General features: G+C 38.5%; 1 protein-coding gene across 1 annotated transcript in view; it reads left to right on the forward strand.

The window, feature by feature from the left end:
* eys (eyes shut homolog) overlaps window positions 1–23,983 on the forward strand; it is a 286,827-nt gene that overhangs the window by 27,017 nt on the left and 235,827 nt on the right. Inside the window, exons 4-8 of the mRNA XM_034681752.1 lie at window positions 1,794–1,910; window positions 11,829–12,025; window positions 14,899–15,026; window positions 17,512–17,626; window positions 21,862–22,021. Coding sequence (XP_034537643.1) covers window positions 1,794–1,910; window positions 11,829–12,025; window positions 14,899–15,026; window positions 17,512–17,626; window positions 21,862–22,021 — 717 coding nt within the window. The remainder of the gene's footprint in view (window positions 1–1,793; window positions 1,911–11,828; window positions 12,026–14,898; window positions 15,027–17,511; window positions 17,627–21,861; window positions 22,022–23,983) is intronic.

Raw genomic sequence — 23,983 nt, forward strand, 5'->3', positions numbered from 1 at the left:
ATGAACCCAAACACTCTCCTCTAATGCAAACAGTATAAATATTACATAAGCTTGCATTCAAAACAACTTTCCCTGATTCTTTGCAGCCAATTTGCACTCCCCACAGCTCTATTACAGTGCCTTGCCTAAGTGTTCACCCCCCTCTAACTCTTATATGCTTTCATTTTACCTTTATCCTAAAAATTGAAATTGATTTTTATTGAGTTTTCATGAATACTCAAAAAGGTCTACATTTTTAAAGTGTGTGTTGGTGTAGGCGTAGGGGGAGTAAGACATGGTGTAAGTTGAATCAAAAGTTGAGAAGTTTTTAGATATTGCTGTTCAGCTACTCTCTTAGATCAGACACAGAGACATGTTTTGTGGGTTATGTTGTGCATCCAGCATCCTTTGTTAGTCAAACAGTACAAAGGCAGAATAAGTCTATTTGAAGTCCAGGTGGTAACACTATAGCAGGGGTATTCAACTAAAATTGCAAGAGGTCTAGTTAGGAGAAATTCTTGAAGCAAAGGTCTAAAGATCACAATGTCTAACTAATTAGTTTGATATACTCTATCTGCATGTAATCTATACCTGACTGTCAGGTTAAATGAATTCAGTACGATTCAACAACTTTTGAAAAAAATATTTAAACCAGGGTTTCCAACATTGAGTGTCAGGAGTCAGATTTTTTATGACATGGACCTCATCACACTTGCATTTAATCATGTGCACTTATTCTGATCACACAGGATTGAACATAATGAATGATCAGTGGTGTACTCTGGCTGCCTCAAGGGGCAGCCAGGCGAGGTGAATAGAACAGCACTCCCTTTCAAACCTTGTACCCAAAATTAAGGATTAATTTAAACATATTAAGGCAGAGGTGGGTTCTGGGGATCCTCCCCCAGGGAATTTTGAGGATCTAAAACTTAATTCCTGCATTCTGGTGAATATGTTGACCATTTGTTTTTTTTTTAAAGTTATATTTTTGGCCTTTTTGCCTTTATTTGAGAGGACAGCTGAAGAGAGACAGGAAATGTGGGGAGTAGAGAGTGGGGGAAGACATGCAGGAAATGGTCGACCGGCCGGGAATCGAACCGGCGACCCCTGCAACGAGGACTGTAGCCTCTGTATGTGGGGCGCTCAGACTGCTAGGCTACCAGTGCCCCATGTTGACCATTTGTGCTGGAAATTACATTATGAAAAAGGAAACACAAAATTATTGATATAGCCTGTAAATAACAAAAAAATGAATTGAAGTCCCTGAAAGAAGCTTACATACAAATACAATTTGAAGTTATTTTTCATTAGATTTCTTTAAAACTAAGGTGCTCAATTTAAATCAGAGGTTAAAATAAAATAGTCATAATAACTGATGACACACTTAAATCAATAAACACTCTCTGAGGTGTTAAACTAAAATCCCAAACCGGTGGCAGTCAGGGGTCCCAATCATTTATGACTCACTTAAGATCTGAGTTTGGTAAAAAAGCTGTGCCAGTTAAAATAGAAGCGCCCATCAGATTTAGGTAGGTAGGTCCGGGTCCGTATGGGACGGCTTCTCGGTCTAGACCCGGACCCTGGTCCGCCAGTTAGTGACCTATGCACTCTAAGATATGTGAAAGTCCAAGTCAGGTGAATGTTTACTGAAGGCACCAGACGTACTGATCTAATTCTTAGTTTTTCCACTAGGAATTCAAATGAATAGCACCAGCTTGAGTTTGTGCATGCAGACTGTCACCACATCCAGATAAATCTTTGGTTATTTCTGTGTTTCACTGTCCCAGTCTGACCTGACTTTGCTCTTGTTTCAGGTGTTAACTGCTCTGAAGTTGTTGGGAAAGAAAACTGTGACAGAATTTGTGAAAATGGGACGTGTGTTCCAGGGTTGCCTGCCTCCTTCAAATGCATCTGTGACACAGGACTCTCTGGTAAGCCGCTCTTATTCAGCTGGTTGTCAAAACATCGATTTCTATACAATGAAAACGTCATCCTTGATTATAATTGCAGGTTTTTTGATTTGTCATCGGGAAATCATCAACAGCTCGTTAGTTTTTCATGCTTTTTTCACCGAAGGTAGTGAGAAGGATTTTTTTCTGCATTTGCTCTGCGCAGCCGTGTCAGTTGCCTCGAAGGGGCAGCTATCTTTGGAAAAGGTCAAAGCTGAAAACTACAAAAGCCATATATCTTTTAAAGATCAGCGTTTCCTCAAAGGCTTTAAACCTGATCCCACTAGATGTTCTATTTGTCATCATAATATATGAAGCGGCCACTCCATATCAAATGCCTCATGTTACGAGTGGTGACATGTGGCTGTAAAAAGCCAGGGGTAAACTGCTGGCTAACTGAGCGTGTCACAGTTGATAAAACCGAGGTTTACAGCAATCAATTAAAACAGGATTTATGGTACATTGTTTCTGCTGAGTGTATTAAATCAGAACTCTGATAATGGTCAGCCTCTGGGAGCTGGTGGAAAAAATGATGGCATGGCTTAAACAAGACACATTTTTCATCAAATCTGCACCAGTTTCAAATATCTGCTTTATTGTATTTCCAGCACTATCGCAGCTTATTTATGGAGGGGGTTAAAAATAGCTACAGCACAGTATTGTGATATATGTAGTAGTATTGTATCAAAACACAATGGTACGTTTTATCTTTTATAATGTCAGTTTTTGAGGCAATTTTGTAAATATTAGAGAAAGTGTTAAAATTGGTCATTGTGTGAAATACTTGATTCTGATTGGTCAGTACCTACACAGCAATGGTGTACTATTTATCTGTTGTAGATCATTGCTATAAGCCTTTGCTGTACGTTTAGATCAGTTTGGCAGATTTAACTTAGATTTCACAGCTATGGAGAAAGAAAAAGAATAGAAAAGATAGAGAGGTTAAACACACCAAAAACTGTCAGCTAGGACAGAGAAATGTACAAAATTGAAGATGGCACATGAATTTAACACTTAACAGAACAGGATGTGGAATACACCTGTGTCCAAGGACCGATAAATAGAAAATAAAATGTCACAGACTCTGACAGTGACGAGGAAGAAAATCCCAACCAGGTGCTGCTCTGATTCCTGCAGACATGTTTACCTTATGTTGTGTCACCATCACTGGAAATGTTCAGTTTAGTATGAGTTATAACAGCTAAGTAAGTTCATTTCAGGAGAGATAAGCCATAGACACAGCTTACAGACTAATCTAAGAGGGAGAAATGAACTAATTTTAAATCAAAACAGTTGTTTCCAGATCAAAGTTTTCTCTCAAATTCTTGATTTTCTTAAAGAGGGTGTATTATGCTCATTTTAGGCTTTCCCTCTGATAGCTTCGTAGTAGCTTTGCATGATTTACAGCTAAAAAAAAGTCTTTACTTCACTCAGGCTGGTGTCTTTAAAAACCTCCTGACCCACTTAATTTCAGTCACTGTCTCTTTAAGGCGCTCCCAACACTACAAAAGCCTCCTCCACTGTTGCAATGCTACAAAGTCAAGTTTCTCAATGTAAAAAGACATATATGACCATATGTTTGGGACACAAAATCTGACCTGGGAAGTTTGTTTAAGGACAAAAACAACAACAACAAAGAACAAAGCTGGACGTATCTGTCTGGAAGTGTTACGTTTATTCTGCTGATTCACCAACCTTTTTTTTGCGATCAGTTGTTTTTTATTTCAAAAAGAGAAGGGCATGACATAGTTCAAAGGCAGTGGTACAACAGGTTGTAAGCATTTCTCTTTAAATGCCCCTCTAGAGAAATTCCCCCCCAAATGGCGACATCCCCCTCCCTCTTATCCCAGCAGGATCTTCTACATTGTTACTTAAGGTATATACAGAAGTACTGTATGTGATACCCTAGTATCCTCTGCGTTCAGTAGGTCAAGTTAAAGAAAGGAAAAGAAAATACTTAAATAAATGAATAAATAAGTAAATAAACAAAAAGTCACAAATAAGTATACATGGCTGATTCACCAACCTGTGATGTCATGAGTTGAGCAAATCTTGTGTTTCGCTCGTGTGCCTTTTTGACAAGCCGTTCAAAGCGACCTGGGGTCAATTACACCAACACATGTTTACTTAACACTTTGAAACCATGCCCATGTTTAGTATTAACCTCCAACACCTCCAACAACCTCCTCATTGGCACCAAATCTACTCTATCCAAATCCAACAGCTTCTCCCTCACCATTGATAACTCCTCCTATACTCACCCTCCCCCCAGGTTAAGAGTCTGGGTGTCAACCTTGACAGCACATTATCCTTTCAATCACACATCAATAACATCACCCGGACTGCCTACTTCCATCTTCGTAACATCAATCGTCTCCGCCCCTCCCTCACCCCTCACACAGCCGCCATCCTTGTCCACAGCCTTGTCACTTCCCGTCTGGACTACTGCAACTCTCTCCTCTTCGGCCTCCCTCACAAATCCCTCCATAAACTCCAACTGGTCCAGAATTCAGCTGCCCGGATCATTACCCGAACCCCCTCCATCCACCACATCACTCCTGTCCTCCAACAGCTCCACTGGCTCCCTGTTCAGTTCCGCATTCAGTTCAAAGTCCTCCTGTTAACATTCAAGACCATCCACAACCTCGCCCCCCCATATCTGTCCGACCTCCTCCATGTTCCCACTCCCTCCCGCTCCCTCAGATCCTCTTCCTCCATACACCTGTCTGTCCCCTCCGCCCGTCTCACCACTATGGGGAGCCGCTCTGCTCCCCGTCTCTGGAACTCATTGCCACCTCAACTCAGAAACACAGATTCTTTCCCCCATTTCAAATCACAACTCAAAACACATCTGTTCCAAACCGCCTACTCCGTCTGACTCCAATTGCAGTCATTTTGTTATTGTTTCTATTTTTTCTTACCACTTTGTTAGTTTATATTGATTTCATTTTGACTTTGATTTTGTTTCCTTTAATGTAAATTTGTGTATGTATATATATATATATATATATATATAGCTGTGCGGTGTCCTTGAGTGCAGAGCAAGGCGCCTTTAAATAAAATGTATTATTGTTATTATTATTATTATTATTATTATTATCAACATTTTAACTTCATTTTTTTTTATAAAATATGAAAAAACATAATACTACCTCTTACCAAGTTGGTTCTTAGTGTGCTTTTAATTTTACTGTAGGCTCATTTATAAAAGTATAATTTAACATTTATTTAATTAATTGGCAGCTCAGTTATGTTCTTTACAAAGAGCAGTTCCTGCAGGCTTGTGTATAAGAACTTGGCAACAGTGATCTATAGGCTTGGACGTTTATGTGACATTAATGCTGTACCCATTATTCCCATAATTAGTCTCATTGACTGCAGCAACATAAAACTATATTATCACACACAAACGGGCAAGAAGGCCTGGATTCTCCTGTGACTGGCCTGGATATCACTGTCTGCTGTAGGAAAAAAATAAAAAAAACAAACCTGCGGCAAACTTCCTGGAGTAAAAACTCCAGGTGGCTCTTCACGTTGATTCATTGTTTTGTTTGGAGCACAATTTGTCCTGGCAGCATTCTTGAAGTGTCATAGCTTTGCCTTTCGATTCCAGCCCATGCTTTCAGCTTATTATTTTGGAGGAGTGCTTTCAAGGTTACTCCCAGTACTGTCTGGCATTAGAGTTACACAAGAGCAGATTAAGTCTATACTGTAAAAGAAGAAATGAAAGCACAGCAGGAGAGGGGGTGATATTATTCATAGAAAAATTCACAACTTAAAGAGGGCATTACCAGACAGCCTTCATCTGACTGTATGTAAGCTGAATTGAATGACTGATGCTCAGATCAGATAAGGACATGTATTATATTTAATAAAGCATTCATGGTCTACATGGAACATTGAAGTAACAGATTGTACTTCAAACTATTAGCAGATGAACTCCAGATATCTTTCACCTCATTTATGTCTGAGAAAATTCTCTAAAGTTTTTGTATTTTACTCCCATTCAAGCTTTTCCTCGTTGGTCTTAAATCACATGTGAGTTTTAGGATTTTCCACACAATTAATTTACTTGAAATTAAATGTAAGAGCTGTTTGATTTGAGATGAGAGCCAGGAGTTAACTTTTTTTGTGCCATCTTAAGGTTACAGAACAGGACATTTTTCCACACCAGATGAAACAGGCTGCATTGTGTATCTGTCCGCCCTTGTCTGATTTGAAAGGATAAGTTTCTGAAACTCTGATCTGAAACAAACTGGTGGGCTACATGCTCCCTCTGCCTTTGTCGCTTTTATCTAATTTGCCCTAATTGCTGTTGCTCCTTCAAGTGAGCGGTCTCCACTGGGTGCTTTCGCATAGTCATAGTGTCCTGCTGTTGCTTCAGCTTCTTGGGGGTTCTGTGGAGCTTGTGCTTTCTCTTACACCCGCCCACCCCACCCCACCCCCCTCGCTGCAGTCGCCTCATTAATCAACTGGAAGTTAGTGGCTGCTCCAGCGCCGGCTGCCCTCATAGGCCAAAGTCTATGCGCACAGAATAATGAGCCAAACTCATGGGACATTTCAAATGAGATTTTCTTTTGATTTGACTCTCCTCTGCACTACCTCTTGGGTATTTGTTGTAAGGTATTACCGTCTTTATACTGCCGTTTCCATTTGGTGTAAGGTGTTAATTGTTTTCGTGGTGCTGTTGGTAGTAATATGAATTTTTTAAGTTTAATTTGGACTATATTTACATTCATTACCCTTGTTAATCCATTTAATTAGACACTGACACAATGTTGTGGCTTTATGCATATTAGATTGCTGCAGTTAATAATCACAGCGATGATAAGGGTGTTTGTGATAAACAGATCCGTGGCACACATAAAGCCAGCTCAGATACAAATGATCATAAAAAAGAAAGGCAGAGTTATAATACATCATGCATGACCTAAAGTAAAGTGAGAGCCACAGTCATTATCTATGTCATAAATATATGCGAAAGATTAAATGGTCTGTAAATATATAGTAGTTTTCATTGGAGCAACTTTCACTGGACCAGTTCTGAAAACTCAATTTGTGGTGTAAAATGAGTTGAGGAAAAAGCCAGCCCTGAAGTTGTACACAGTAAGATTGATGCCCACAGAGGAGGCCGTGAGGAGCCTCTGGGACATGAGCACTTGTATCAGCAGGGGGATTAAGGAAAATATGCAAAGAAAGAGTCACTGCAAAGATAAATGTGTAGGCACCTTGAGAAGAACACAAAAATGAAAACCCTCACCGGGGAATAACATCAAGTTTTATTCACCTTGAACCTCGAGTGAATTCAGTCTAATTTTATCCTTTGCATACAATGTCACGATGGCATTGGCCTGTCTCTGCTTAAGCTGCCGGTGGGGAAAGTGTTGTGGTACTTCGGTATTAAGAAAAACTACTGACTAAAGCTTATTTAAGAAGACTTTATCTCAGAATATGCTTATGAACCAGACTGCTGTACTGCCTGCTCAGTTTACAGTTAAGTGAAAATCCTCCATGAAAATCATTTATACATCTTTTTAGATGACTTTTCTTTTGTTACTATATTTGGAAAGGGGGTATTGACCTAATTCAAAAAATTTAGTTCACACTAAGGATTGACTTTCCAACTTTAGAACATTGTTTCTATTTTTTTGGAACTTTTTATTTCAACCTATAATTAATATGTTGAATATTTACTAAACTGTTGCATATCCAATCAAATCCACTTTATATAGCACATTTAAAAAAACAATCAAGTTTAGCAAAGTGCTGCACAGTAAGGTAAAATAAGTTAAAACACACAGAACATAAAACACGGTCAGAGAATAAAATAGAATAAAGTAAAAGAATCATGATAAAACAAATAAAACACTTAAAAAGAAAAAAACACTGTAAGACCAAATAAAAATCCAATAGAAGAACAGACAGAGACAGAGACCACACAACTCTCACGCTGGGTTAAAAGCCAAGGAGTAAAAATATGTTTTAAGACGGGATTTAGAAGTCAGTAATGTTGGGGACAATCTAACATGGGGGGGGGCAGCTCGTTCCACAGTTTGAGGGCCACTGCTGAGAAAGCATGGCCACCCCTGGTTTTCAGCCTGGTCTTAAGGACCACAAGAAGCTGCTGTCCTGTAGACCTCAAAGCATAGTTTAATAGTGTGCTACTAAAGATAATAATAATAATAATAATAATAATAATAATAATAATAATAATAATAATAATAATAATAATACATCATTATTAGTAGTATTATTAATAGTATTATTGTTAAGATGTTTGTTCTTTGGTTGAAGTAGAAACAATTTTTTCCATTTTCACTTTAACTTATTCAAATAAGCTCAATGAACAGTCTGTGCCATGTACTGCATATAAAAACTTATGTAGCAACACAATAAGAGTGCAGAATTAATTACAAAGACAAATCCACAATCAAGAGTTCAGTGGTGCAAAAAACAAAAGCCACAGAAAGATGTGCAAAAAATGTGTGTGTGTGTGTGTGGCATACATTTCCTTGAATATATTCAAGAGCCATGCTAGAGCATGTGGAGTGTACAACTAGAGAACAGCACAAGTCTGAATAATTGACCCTCACGGTGAGAGGAACATGTGTAATTTATTATTATTTAAAAAAAACATTGTGCTGTGGGGTGAATAATGCTGATGTAGTTTGGCTTCATAGTCTCTATAGGGGGAGCAGTCAGTTGTCCTGAGGGATCACCTTTACTCTATGAGGATACATTTCATCCTGATGAAAGTGGTCTTAAGTCTTTCAGACAAACAATGCACCCATCCATGGACCATTAGAGGCCACCAAATGGTTTGATAAGTCTGAAAATCAAGTGAACTGTAACCCATGGCTTCAACAGTCAACAGATCTCAACCCAGATACAAATCAACAGGACAGCGCTCCACACTTCTATCATCCAAACTTCAAATGAGGGAACACCTTTGGAAAGAATGGTGTTTCATCCCTCTCACTGAGTTCAGAGGCTTGTAGTGTCAGTGCCATGGTGCTCTGAAGCTGTTCACATGTAGTGGCATGATATGTAAGGAAGACACTTGATGTTTGTTTTCCATGAAGAGGTCATCTCTCTGTGTGTATGTCTCTATGTTTGTGTGATTAGGTATACTACAAAGGTATTCACGCATACCCTAACCCCCCTACTCTGTTTCTTACCATTACTGAGCAAAACATCAATTCAACTACCAATATCAGGGTTTATGCTTAAAAGAAAAGGAAGCCTATCATAAAGGAAACATTGAGTATACACAGATCAGCCATTTCATCATGACCACTGAAAGGTGAAGGGGATTAATTATATTGCTACAGTGGCTAGGTCTGCTGGAGTTCATGTCTCATCAGGTCGGGGCTGCTGCTTTGACCTGACCTGATGAGATTAGCCGTAACAAAACGACCACCTGCCTAATATTGTGCAGGCGGGGGGCCTGTTAAGGCCTAATATTGTGCAGGCGGGGGGCCTGCACAATATTAGGCAGGTGGTCCTTTTGTTACGGCTAATATGTATAACCACATCCACACTAACTTTTGTCCCTCAAAACCATAATAATGTTAACAGACTCAGGTTGACAGCACACAGTACCCAACCAATTTGTTAGCTGTGTTAACAAATCCCCAAATGCTTATTTATACAGATCCTACAGTAGCTACAGTAATTTCTAGAAATGGGAGCACAAGAGCACACACTCAAATCCCTGATGTTAGATTTCAGAGAAAATCTGGCATTTTTTGTTGTTAGTCAAAATGTACAAAGTTCTTCACTGCTGGATTGATTTCCCTGAAGTGAGTCGACTAAAATGAATGAAGGCACTAAAAAGTCTACAGTACCAAAGAACTAAAGAATTCAGAGGCTATCATAGCTACCTGTTTTTTCAACAACATTTCCCTGTGCTGCAGTGTTGATGTTCCAGTTGATGAGTTGTGTTGGCTTGAATGCTGTCATTTGAGATATGGCTGTTTAATTCCTGTGCTAGAATGACATTAATCAAAGGACAATATGAAAGTCTGACAGCTCTAACGTTAGTCTTTCCTTTAGCTTAAAGTAATTATGAGACTATTTGCTTAAATTATGGACATGCAGAGTGATTTAAAGCAATCATGCAGTGGTCCATACTGTGAAATAATTGATTAAAAAGATGTCAATCACAATTTCCTTTACGGAATATAGAATGAGTCACCCATTTTTTCTCAGGCTTTAAAGTGGACGCATTACTGTGAAGCAAATATCAACTCTGATTCATATTACTCTCCATGTTGACCTCTTTTACGAGGTACAGGCTTTTAGAGATTATTCTGTAGTTTGCAGATGATACACTCTTATACTTAATAATAATAATAATAATACATTTTATTTACAAAAGCGCAAAAAAAACAGTGCAAAAAAAAAAGCAAAGAAGAGCAAGGCAGCAAAATAAAACAAAACAAGAAAAAAATCAATCAATTATAGTTTAAAAGCCTTTGTAAAAAGGTGTGTTTTGAGTCCGGATTTGAATTTGGTGAGTGAGGGAGAGAATCTGAGGTGTTGGGGGAGAGAGTTCCAGAGGGTGGGGGCAGCGACAGAGAAGGCCCTGTCCCCCCAGGTTCAGTGCTTGGGTTTGGTGAGAGGGGTGAGGAGGTTGGCTTTGGTGGAGCGGAGGTTGCGGGAGGGATTATATGGCTGCAGAAGGTCGGTGAGGTAGAGGGAGCTAGATTGTGGAGGGCTTTGTAGGTGATGAGTAGGATCTTGTACTGTATTCTTGAGGTGATGGGAAGCCAATGGAGGTTCTGGAGGACTGGGGTGATGTGGCCTCTGGAGCGGGAGTGAGTGAGGAGGCGTGCAGCTGAGTTTTGTATGTATTGTAATTTGTTGAGGAGGGTGTTGGGTGTACCGTAGAGGATGCTATTGCAATAATCGAGTCTTGAGGTGATGAAGGCGTGGATGAGAGTTTCAGCTGCAGTGAAGGAAAGGGAGGGGCGGAGACGGGCGATGTTTTTGAGGTGGAAGAAAGCGTTTTTTGAAATATTGTTAATGTGTTTTTGAAAGTTGAGTGACTGATCAAAAATGATACCAAGGTTACGGATGTGGGTGGATGCTGAAACAGTGGAATTATCAATAGTGAGTGAGAAGTCTGGGCAGGTGGAAGTGAGGGATTTGGGCCTATGATAAGAATACTTAACAAACAATCATTTTACTAAGGAGTTTTAACAAGGAAAAAGAAATCAGATCACATAACTCCTCTTTTAAAAACTCTGCACTGGCTCCCTGTTTCTTTTTAGAATCGATTTTTAAGTACTTTTACTTTTTTTTTTAAAGCTCTTAACATCCTTGCTCCTCCATACATCACAGATATCCTGTCATTTTATGCTCCAGCTCCATCACTGAGGTCCTTCCTTGTGTGTCTGTCACAAGCTGGGCCAGAGAGCTTTCTGTTTTTATGCCCCTAAGCTATGGAACTCTCTGCCTCTGGAAATCAGAACAGGGAGCTCTCTGGGTGTTTTTAAAAGTAAACTTCAGACTTACTTTTTTAATCTAGCTTTTAATTTGGAGTAATTTATCTTTAGCCCTGGACTGCATTATTATAATCATTGCTTTAACATTTATTTATCTTATTTGATTATGCATTTATCTATTTATTTCTTGTATTCATCTGATCTTTATAAATCTACCTTATTTGTTAACTTTTCTTTCCACTCTAACTTGTTTTATTAATTTCACTGTATTGACTTTATTTTCAAGTATTTTATTTATAATCCTGCCTTTTATAATTTTACAGTTGCTGCTGTTATCAGTCTCTCCGTTATTTTATGAAGCACTTTGGGCTGCATGTTTATATTTATTTAAGGTGCTATATAAAGAAAGTTGAGTTGAGAATTTTGTCTCTATTTTGTCTCTATTTTGCAGGCCCACCTTGTGAGAGGAGGAAAGCCCCCTGTGATCCAAATCCGTGCAGAAATGGAGGCACATGCGCGGATAACCCTGAAGGATTTGTCTGCCTTTGTCCAGAGGGATTTGGAGGGCTTCACTGCGACTCTCGAGTTGACTTAGATTGCATGTTATATGCATGTCAAGAGGAACAAATCTGCACCGCAGGGGAGCATGTGAGGATTTAATTCCCCTTATTTGTTGGTAGAGTAGGTGGTAAACAAGAAACAGCACATAAAAATTAATTTAGTGTTTTGAAACAAGATCAAATAGCTTCATTCTGAAGGCTGCAATTGCAATTAATATTTCCTCGTGCAGATGAGCCAAGGGAAAGCGAGTGTTTGCTTCCTCTAGCATTTTGATTGAATGACCCAGTGCATACTTAAGTACCAGTTTGAAACAGCTCTCATCAAAAGCTTTTTGTAATTGGATGCCTGCTGTAATTTTCACCTTTCACTGGAAATGGTGGTCATACATTTTGCAAAGGCTGTAGTGTTTCTAATGTTCCTGAGGATACACCAGAGAAAATACAGTAATGCTCTAATTGTCTTTCTCTTACCTTTGTTTTGTTCATTACAGTGTGCTGAGTGCACTGCACACTTTCACAGCCCACAGAAGAATAACGGAGTAAAGCAGACTAAAAGGGACATTTATCAAAATATTCCCTGTTATTGCAGCTTGACACAGATCTATTTCTAGAGGCCTAATGTGAAATGTATAGCTCTTTAACTTTGGATTACAAGAGTATTAGCTCTAAATAGTCAATGCTCTCATTATAGACATGTATAAACATGCAGTACAAATACATAGACAGATTAAATACTCATTAGTGTTGTAGTTAAAACCACCCAGAGCAATACCAAGACATAAACAAGGCCAGAATGTATCAAGACCAGGGCAAGACCTAGAATTTGAGAAACTGAGGCCAACTCCAGACCAAGATGAAAGCAGGTCATGACCACGACCAGATCAGTACGAGTCCCACACAGCATGACGCACTTATAAAGAAATGTGGGTCATGCAAACCAAAGTCATGAAACCGATCCTAGGATCTGAATTCCCATGAAATCACCCAGAGGAGTTAGTCAAATTCCTTTGCTCTATCTTTCATTGACGTGTAGTGGTTTAAACAGTTTGTGTTTAATGTCTTTACACCACTGCAGAGTCAATTTAAAGGGTGTGAATTTCCTAACCAGGGGAACCGCATTGTGTCCTGATCCTTCAACAGACAAACTATTGTGTTTGGGGAAACAGCAGGGGTTCATACAGGATGCAAGGCAAGCCCAAATATGCAACGACACTGAAGAAACAAGTCCAAAAAAACTAAACTGGCAAATGACTATACAGAAAAACAAGCCCAAAGTTGCTTATAATAAGAGGACACTGGTACAGAAAAAAGAGCTCACAGAACTCAAAACACACAAGCTCTGAGGTTTGCCTGGTTAAAATTTCATAAGATTGATCTGCGACTTTGTATTCAAACTCCAAATTAGCACAGTCAGAATAGCCTGTTGTATCTAATTTAAAGTGATTACTCATTGTCCAATATTTGCTGTTCCATCTCTACCTATTGGACCTAAGTGAGGGAGCCACAATATAACACGTAGCAGTTATTTCAGAGCTGACATTAGATCATTCTAATTTAACTTTAGCTACCTTTGCTATAGAATATCCTATGGCATGTCTTTTTACTTTAATTACATGAAACATCCTGACATAGGTATATCTTCTCTAAAGCTCCTATTGGGAGTTTTTAAAAGGTTATACAACTGAAATGAATTCTGACGCCAGACCATCAGCAACAAGATGAGTTATTATTATTAATGTCTGTTACTGCTGCGGCCTGGTAGGTGTCTGATAAGATGATTTACAGCACACCGAAGAAGCAGCCTTTGTTTATGTTTTCCATGGCAAAGAATGGCAGTGATAGTTTTGATTGATGAAAGACAGCATGATGAGATGTTCTGTTAACCCTCCTGTTATGTTCAGTTCTTAGGAACAGCAATAATCTTCCTGGGTCAACTTGACCCGGGGCATATTTAATGATTCAAAAGGGTCAGAACCCCAAAAAAAATCCCAATTTACATTTTTAAAATCTCATTATTAACTCCATTACTAACCATTTAAATCAATATTTAGTGCATTGGTGTTCTTTAATTCTCACAGATCAAAGTTCAATGAGGATAATTCACTTTTTTTTTAATGAATATTCATGTTAAAACTTTTTTTATGTACATTGGAAAGTGATTTGGGTGAAATATGTCACACAGTGGCAAAGAAACATTTAGTATTTCACACTTCTGACCCCTTTTAGCCTCCACTTTGACTGCCGGGTCAAATTGACCCGCAAACAGTATATATGTAATATAAACATGCAGGGGGGGTGGCAAATGTGTGAAATTAACCATTTTCATTGTATATGTTGTTCATGCTAATTAAGCCAAGCGGAAGAAGTTTCATAGCAAATAAATACTTCTAACATTTTTATTATTTTTTTATCTTTAAAATGGGTCAATTTGACCCGCAACATAACAGGAGGGTTAAAAGATATACAGACCATAGTCAGCAAAGATATGAGAGGTAACTCTTTGTCCACAGGGGGCGCCAAAACTGACACAGAGTTACTAAATTAACAACCTTGCTATCAATAGCTGTAATGGTAATATAAAAATGCACATTAGAGATTAGTTAAATTATTGGCTGAATCTAAAGTAGGACATTTTTCCACCAATCACAATGGTGATATTTATAAGACAATACAAAGGCAGTCAGACTTCAACAGTTCATTAGATTTAATTCAGTTTTTTTCTCTCTAATACTGAAACAAGACAGATAAAAAACAACTACCTCTGAGATTGGATCTTACTTAATTATAGTAATTAGTAATGAATAATTGTTTTTTAGGCGATGCCGATGAGACGCACACTACCATCCCTTCAGTGAACTGCTCTTTTATTGATATGTCCCTACAGTAAATGACCCTATGTGCAGTCTAACCCTATTCCTCCAGGCTGACAGCTGACCTGGTTTATTGTGCCTCTGTGTGCAGGACTCCGAGTGTGTCTGTGCAGATGGGACCGGGGCCCCGGCTTGCAGGAGGCAGCTGAACCTGTGCAGCCCATCTCCGTGTCTCAACAATGCCACCTGTGTGTCCAGGGGAGATGATTATGCATGCAGGTGAAGCACATATAGGGATGTACAGTAATAGAGGCCACTGTGATGGGCACCTTTATAGATGATTGGAATGTCTTGTGAATTCGTCTTCCACAGAGAGCGGATGGGAATGGGTCTTTTATTTTTTTTTTCCATCCATTTAATGTGATTAGGATTTACATTTTCCTTTAAAGCTCCAGGGCTAATGCATACCTGTCCAACAGGATTACAGACTCATTTTTGTCTGCTTATATTCCTATTTTTTTTTTCTTGAAATAGCCGATAAATCCCATGTAGAGACTAAAATCAACAATGTGCTCTTCCTACATAGAGGTATGGTCTGTGAATTCAACACCCGGTGTAGTTATTTGGCTGTGACATTTATTGAATTGATTTTTCAAAACACTCAAACACAGAAGGAACATTAAAATACATCAATGAGCCAAATGTTACTCTGGATGAACATGAACCATAAACACTAGAACTTTGTTTCACAAGTTATTCCTTTAATAAAATGCCCTGGAGCTGTAAATACCAGCTTGCACATCAAATGTGTGATAATCCATCGCAGAAAATAGTTCCAAAAAAGCAGTGTTTACTCCAGTTGAAGTTTGCTGAAAACTACAGTGTTCTTTTAGGAATGAAATATCCTCACTCTTACACTAATGCCTTTTCATGACCTACATAGTAAAAAGAGATTATCAGCAACAAGATTTTTTTCTTCTTCTTTATACTGAATTTTGGTGCTTGTGTTCAGGTCAGATTTTCTGCAAAAAAAGCTGAGTCGATGTTCAGCTCTTACCCTGAAGTGTCTCTGTTGAGAGCTCTGTTGATAAAGTTTGGCAGTGAGAAGTCAGCTAGCAAGGAGGAGAAGGTTTTTTTCTTCAGATAATTTTCTTGCCATATAATGTTTTGGAGCAGGATTAGCAAAAAAGAACAGAGACAGAGAAACTCTTCAACCAGGGCTTTGCTGAATGGCTATGAACAGAATTGAACTTCATGTCAGTGTGTGGATGCTTCACTTCACTTTATGATCTAAGGAGTTTGACAGTGTGCATATTTACTGTACGTTATTCAGACATTTATTTGGACATTATTTGACTGTAGACATCACCCCCACTCTCATTCACCTCCAATGGCTCCCTGTAAACTACCGCATCACCTATAAGCTCCTCCTCCTCACCTACAAATCCCTGCATGCCCTCGCCCCCCCAATACCTGGCTGACCTCCTCCACCAACACACTCCATCCCTGAACCTAAGGTTTTCGGACCTGGGTCTCCTCTCCATCTCCATTCCCAGAACTAAGCTGTGTACCTTCGGGGACAGAGCATTAAGGGGGCCGGCCCACACTCTGTGGAACTCTCTCCCTCCCGACACCCGCAGCGCCCCAACCCTGGACAGTTTTAAGAAAGCAATGAAAACGCACCTTTTCCTCAAGGCCTTTCCCCATTAGATATCCACACCTACCCCCTAGACCCCCTACCTGACCCTGTGAAGCAACCTTGGGTTTCTTGAAAGGTGCTATATAAATATCAGTTATCATTATTATTATTATTATTATTATTATTATTAGAGTTATAGAAGAGACAAATAATCCTTCATACAGTAGTGAGGAATAGAGCTATAGAGACGAACGTGTATGTGTTTCTTTCTGCTGTAGAAATTGGCTTATTAAAATATGCTCTAAAAGGGATCTTTGGGGCTTTTGGAGCCAGCTTCAAGTGGAACTCAATGAACTGAATGTGTCTCGTTCTCATCGGCTTCATTTTAAACATTTGAAGTTGACGCCTGCTCACAAGGCTCTCAAAAAGTACAGAACTCAACTGAATTCATTTGCTTCTAATGCTCTCTGTATACTTGTCATCACATGGGTACCTGTTTTGACCCGAGACTCTTAAGTCCTGCTCATATTTACTGTTATTATTGGTCCATAATATTTTTCACAACTAAAGCTGTGAAGTATTTAAACACTTAAAAAACAAGCATATGAAACCACTTCTGTTTTATATCTACTTCATTGATGGGAGAGGAATTCCTGTTTATAAGACTCTTCAGGTCTCCTCTCTGTGCTACATCTGAAGTCTCCTTAAGAGTCATAACTTTAAATAGGGTCAAAGTGAGGATTATTATATGAGGATTATTAAATAATGGTAAATAATATGTCTATTATTTAAATATAGTAATGATTGCTTGGGATGAAATGTGTTTCTTTTTGAATTACAGTCAAAACACAGTATGTGAAAATCATAAGTTGAAATGATAAAGTGGAGGATGTGTTTTCTATGTTAAAGAAAGCATGAGTGAAATAACTCGTTATGCACTCCAGGTCGTACTAACTGGGAGACTAATTTGCACATGCTACCTCGCCCACACATGTATCACAAAGCGGTCATGTAGAAAACAAAATCCTCGCCCCATGTGTCTTATAAAAAAAAAAAATATATGCCTTTTTAGCACTCAAGGCTGAAGGTGAATTGATTTTCATGACACTGTCCTCCTCTTAACAGATGTCTAAGAGGCTTTTCCGGGAAGAATTGTGAAGAAATAATTGACTACTGCAGGCTGCTCAATATCAACTGCCTGAATGAGGGATTGTGCTTGAGGGTAATTGGCGGATATCAGGTAAGTAATTCAGTGTTTCAGTCTCAATATAATACTGCTGGGTTCGCAAAATATGACTCATGTTGCACCTTTATTAGAGAAAGAACAGACAGGGCTCAAGCACAGGCAGAGCTGTGAATTGAAAGACAAGAAATTACCAAATACTTTGCTTCTTGATAAATTATGCTGGTTATTTTGTAAGCAAAAATATCAAAGTGGTGCTTCCTCAGTCTTAAGATTTTAAGCTTTTCATTTTTTTTTCACACATGAAAAGGTTTTGATTTGTTGGCTTGACAAAGAAGACACTTTCATACATATTTTGGGGGCTTTGAAACTGTTATTATAATTTTTCCAGAACAACAATTTAAAGAGGCAACTCAACTTTATTTATACAGCACCTTTCATACCCCAAAAGCTCAAAGTCCCTCACAAAGGAACAGAGAGATGGAAAACAACATAAATGGGTAAAATAACAAAAGACATGATAATAATAATGATAAAAAAACATGAAAATATAATGAAATCCATACAGTTAAATTAATACAGTATGTTAGGTAGAAAGCAAACTTAAAAATAATTTAGAATTAAAAGGATCAGATAAATACAATAAATAAATAAGATAAATAGATGTTGTTTAAATAATGAAAACAGTCCAGAATAATGCAGTCCAGGGCTGAAAATGAATTTCTTTAAATTAAAAGCCAGATTAAAAAAGTACATCATCACACTAAAAAAGAATTAATCATAACAGTAATCTATTATATAGTTGCTGCAGCCCGAGCTGTCATACCTGAAAAAAGTATGTAGTTGTATTGATCCCATTTTTGCAGTCACTTAACTTTTTATGTGCTAAGTTTGAGAACAAAAAAAACATCAGAGTGATTCGTTTATTTAAAAATGCATTAACTCGCAGACTCTTTAAATATTAGCTCAGCTGGTTAAATCTATACTGCATCCAACTGTTATGGAAGAAATCTGTCGGTTGCATAATGTATGCTGGTATTCAATTTTCATTTCTCTTGGGGTACTTTTGAAACACTAAATGAGATTGATTTCCTTTAATGATACGTTGAGTTATAAAGAATAAAACAAAAGAGTGTAAATGTGAAGACGCTGTCCACTGACGCCTTCACATTTTTAACAGAATAAAGGCAACAGCATAAAAGTCTCCTCATCTTTGTTCTGTACTTTTTAAAAAAGAAATGTGTCATTAATTGAATAAAAAAGAAGGAGAATGAGAGAGAAGTCTGTGGTAGAAGACGTCTACAGACAGCAGTAATCTAAATCTAACTCATTAATCATGACGAGTGTGTGGACACACTCCTCAGACAGACAGGTTCTGGTCTAATTTGCCTCTCTACAGCTCGGTCTCCTCAAACGTCTGTATTTTTTACAACACCTGAGACTGCTCTGTAATGCCCCATAGCTCCTAATTATTCTCCATCAGTCTTGTACCATTAGACCACAGAGAGTGCTCTTAATCTATTATCCTCTTTTTAGAAGCTTCAAGCTGGCAGAGTCTTACATTTTTACTCACTGCAAATCGGTGTCTTGTTTTGTTAAAATGTTATTATTCTTATTTATATTGTTAATGTGGTTTTCCTTTGAGTCTAAAAAACATTGGGTAGTTCATTAAAGGTATCCTGCTCATTGAATTCCCTCTGTCATTAACAGGCGAAATAAAAGCAGGAGATATTTCAGTGGATATACCTAACAGGAAAGAAAAAATCAAGGGCTGAATTTTTATTTTGCACCCATTCTTTTCATCCAAGCTTAAGAGTAAATTGATGCTTCACAGAACATGCATGGGGTTAAGTGCACCACAAACTGCGCTGCAGAGCAAATAGTGTCACTGTACACTGTTGTTGTTTGCATACATTTAAATGAATCTTTATGCGTTCATTTTGACTGAATTAACCTCTTTCTATGCAAAACTACCTCACTGCAAAAACAAACTAATTCACAAACACCAGCGCAGACAGTCCTGCACAGTTAGAGTGAAATTCTAACTGTTTACTGATAATTGTTGGTAATTGTGTCACAGTAGTTATGGCCCTGTCAATTTTGGGCGTATACATGGCATATTCATAACTTATGCCCAACTATAGTCCACTAGTGCAAAGCGCACAGCAGCATAATTACGCTGATGAAGTGTATAAAAAGGCCGCGGCTCGTTAATGATAATGTATACGTTTTGAAATTAGATGCACTTGCATTGGTGATTAAAAAACTTGTGTGTTATTAAAAACTCTGCAGTCTCTCTTTGTAAGAACATGGTGAGCCATGGAGAGTGTCAGAGGAGTGAAACCAGCAGGAACACAGCCTCTGGTCTTTACAAGAAGTTACACTTATTGACTGCGCTTTCAAAAACGTAACATTTTGAACTTCATTTAAAGGTGACATATCATGCAAAATCGACTTGTTAATGGTTCTCTACCTTAAATATGTGTGCCTGGCATGTCTACAAACCCCCCCGAAAATGAAAAAAATCCATTCTGCCCCTGTTCTGATTTCTCCACCTTTCTGTAAATGTGTGCTGAAACCAGCCGTTTCAGTTTTCAGTGTTTTTCAAGCGTCACAACAACATCCGGTCTGCAACTGAAGTCAGAGCTCGGAGCTTGTTCAGCCCATAGACTGTATAAAATACAACTCAACTCCTCCATTTTTCATTACCTGCACACATGTATGCTAACAAGGAGCTTAGGAGGGAGGCATGCTAGTTGTAGGCTGTCTTAATAAACACAAAGGTCGGTTTTACTCCCCACGTCTGCAGATTTGAAGATCTAGTGGATAATTTTTTAAGTTTCATGGAAAAGTGCCAGCGCTAGTTAGCATAGCCACATAGCTACATGTTCGTAGCTGTGTACCAAGACACACGTCGACATACTGACAAATAAAACAACAAGAAACACAGAATCTGTGACCAATGGTTCAGAAAGGTCCTGCTGCAGGCGCCTCTCTGTCAGGATCAGATTCTGGATCAGATTCAGAGGGTTGAAGTAACGCGGGTCTGTGAGCAGCTGTGTAAATTCAGCCAACATGTAAACATTAGATCAACGTGCTGGAGAGCCGAGGGCACATCCACTTCCTGATGGGGCGTGGTCAGAGAGCTCATTCTCATTTAAAGGCACAGACACAGAAAACAGCCTGTTCTGAGCAGGGCTGAAAAAGAGGGGTTTACAGGCAGACCAAAATCTGATTTCAAAGCGTTTTTTTGAGCAATAAACTTTAAAGACATGTTTTGGGGACCTCTTAGACCAATATATATTGATGAAAAAGAGCAGAATATGTCACCTTTAATTCAACAACAGCAGCTCTATCATTGAACACCACCAGACTCTGACATGCGGGCTTCAGCTTCTGTTTCAGAGGCTCTGCTATTTGACACTGCTATTTGGACTTACTCGCCATACTACAACGTATACCAGCGTGCTTCAGCGTGCTCTTAACTTATACAAAACTTACCTATAACTTATGCGACATATGCCAGTGTACTATGCCAATTTCAGAATCAGAAGCAAACTGCACAGAGCTGCTGGAAACTGTGGGTGATTTTGTGCTTGAATATCATTGGCGCTATATGTTTTGTAAATCCTCCTTGAGACGAAGCAGATAGTTAGGGAAAATTAAGTTGCAATCGATGCAGTTCTTGGTGCCGTTAGCAGCCACATTTCATTCTTAGTGAATTCCCCACTCACTTTTATGGGGGCACCTTTTTCTAAACTGTTATATTCACATTAGTATAATTGTTTATCTTAATTCAATTTCAAGGATCTCTGAATTTAGAAATGATCGTGGGGCAGCTTTTATTTTTATAATTGATAAATGTGCTAAACTGATGTGCTGATTTGGAATTCAGAGACGCAGCTTGGGTTCATACTTCTTCAGTACTTTGAGTACTACAACATTTTTAACCCTCATCATTTTGAGGTAATTAAAGCAGTGTCAAGACGGAACATATAAAAACATAGGGACATTTCCCAAACCCTCATTATGCGCAGAGATCAGTTTATGTAGGTGAGCAGGTAGGGTCTTTGTAATTTGGATGAACTGACTTTTTTATTTTTTTGAAGTCAAATCTCATAAATTGGTATTTCTCTGTGCTCTCAAGCTTAGCAAGGATTGTGACTCCTACACTTAACATAGATTGAGGCTGAGAATCAGAATCTAAAATGTATTGCTGCTCCAACACATTCTGATAAAGTCTTGTACTGTACCTTCATCACACACATCCTGTTCTGTTTTCCTGCCTGCAGTGTGTTTGTGCCTCTGGATGGATTGGAGAGTTTTGTCAGTATGTAGGTGATGCCTGCCTGATAAAACCAAACAGCTGCTTGAATGGAGCCACATGCATTACAATGAGTCAGCCATCCTCTCCCCCGCAATTCACCTGCAACTGCCCCCTCGGCTTCACAGGTGAGGAATCTATGCTTCATTATCTCTTTTTTGCCCCTCTCCATTTTTCTGTGCGTTGGCAGGGATTCTTAAAATATGGATAGGTTTCTAGAAAGTCCTATGAGAAGGTAGGTCGTGGGGCAAGGAAAGACTGACTGCTGTTTTTGCTGTGGTCTGAAATAAATAAAAAACTACTATGTGAAATATCTGCATAATGCAATGTGAATATACATAAAGCGTTTACTGAATGCTTTACCTCTTTAAGAAAGTAAATATGCAGGCTCATGCAAGACATTTACAAAGAGCTCTCATGCTGAGAGCAAAGCATGAATTATAAATCATCTCATCTGTGTTTTAAGGCAGATTACATAAAAAATAGCTTAAAATGGAAATTAGTCATAAAAAAGTTGTGTTTTCCAGCAAATATACACACGTTTGTGTCATGCAAACATAACAGCAATTGAATTATGACTCTACTGGTTTTTAATTAGCTGGCAGGTGCCTATTAAGATTTAGCATTGCATGAAAAGCTTTGCACAGAAAATGCTTTCTTCATTGCTGGTTGTCATTTTAAAAACACCTCACTGAGGAAAGCTGAAATAAAAGGCACTGAGATACTGAGGAAATAATAATAAGTATTACATTGTATTTATTATTTATGTAGCACTTTTCTTAACAAAGTTACAGAGTGCTTCACAATAAAAAAGCAGATAAAAACAGTAACAGTAGGACAGACGGGAAAAACAGGACATCAAATTAACATATAGGGTTGTTGAAACAAAGGATAGTGATGGATTGTGAAGTGTGTCAGTGGATTTCATTCTTGACCCCACCTTAAACACACTCAGGGCCTTCCCATAACTAAGGCCCTCTTGACACACTTCCCCTCCGTTTGCTTGTTCGGTTGGAGTATTGCCACATTGAGTGCTGTCCAAAACCCCTGAGTGTGGAGTGAGAGTGGGCTGTTGGACCCTCCATCGGCGACTCAGCACTGAAGCTGGCTTACTGACCAGGTGCAGCACTGTTCATCATTTGTTGTAGGAGACGCTCTGTGAGTTCTGCCCGGACATAAACAGCTTTTATCACATTAAAAAGTATACAAATACATGGATAAAAAAATCTTAAAGTTTAGAATATTTTAAAAAATGTATTATGTCGTATTTTATATTGAATAGTAAGCTACTTAAAAAAATAAAACAGATTATAAACATCAGATTAAAAACATTAAAATGTATCTTTAAAAGAAATGACACTGAATAAGATTAAGTAGTCTGCCTATTATTTGTCTGATGTGTCACCATGGTTATACAAAACCCCTGCTTCCGTGGGAATGAGTGGATTTCATTCCAATAGCTTCCAGCTGAGTCTGATCCCTCCACCTTGATGAAGTGAGCTTCATTCAGCTGTGGGTGAGATGTGCAGAGTGCGCTTGTAGCAGAGAGGAAGTGGAAAGGGACTAAATATCCATCTAGTGTGACACGTAACACAAGACCAAACCAGCTCCACATAATGGTCTCATAAAGAACACCAAAATGTGCATGTCATGTCATCTGATTGAAGTTGGACAGATAATGTAAAAATGTGTCTTAATTGCATAGCTTATCATGTATTTAACTACAAACAGACTTTCTTTAAGGCTACATTTAGCTATTTCTGACTGTAGGGTAAGACACTACACAGCAATTAGCCTTGACTTGGTACAGCTAAAAGTTAGTAAGAAGTTTTAAGGCTCCAAAAACAGACAGAGCAAGATAGGCAGGCTAGTTGACTCTTATTACATTACATTAGCCTCTTAGCCTCGGTTTTGGCCGTCCAGCTTAAAAGTGAGGTGTGAGTGCAGTTTTAGCAGCATTTTGGTGAGTTGTTTATTCTCAGTCGGAATGTTAGAATCAAAATTTCTTATGCACTTTGATTTATTTTTTCCCCAAAAAATGCAAACTGTAATTCCAGGTACTCTTAAAAGGTTGCTGTATACTCACAGTG

This window comes from Notolabrus celidotus, chromosome 4, assembly GCF_009762535.1.
Source record: "Notolabrus celidotus isolate fNotCel1 chromosome 4, fNotCel1.pri, whole genome shotgun sequence".
Lineage (NCBI taxonomy): Eukaryota > Metazoa > Chordata > Actinopteri > Labriformes > Labridae > Notolabrus > Notolabrus celidotus.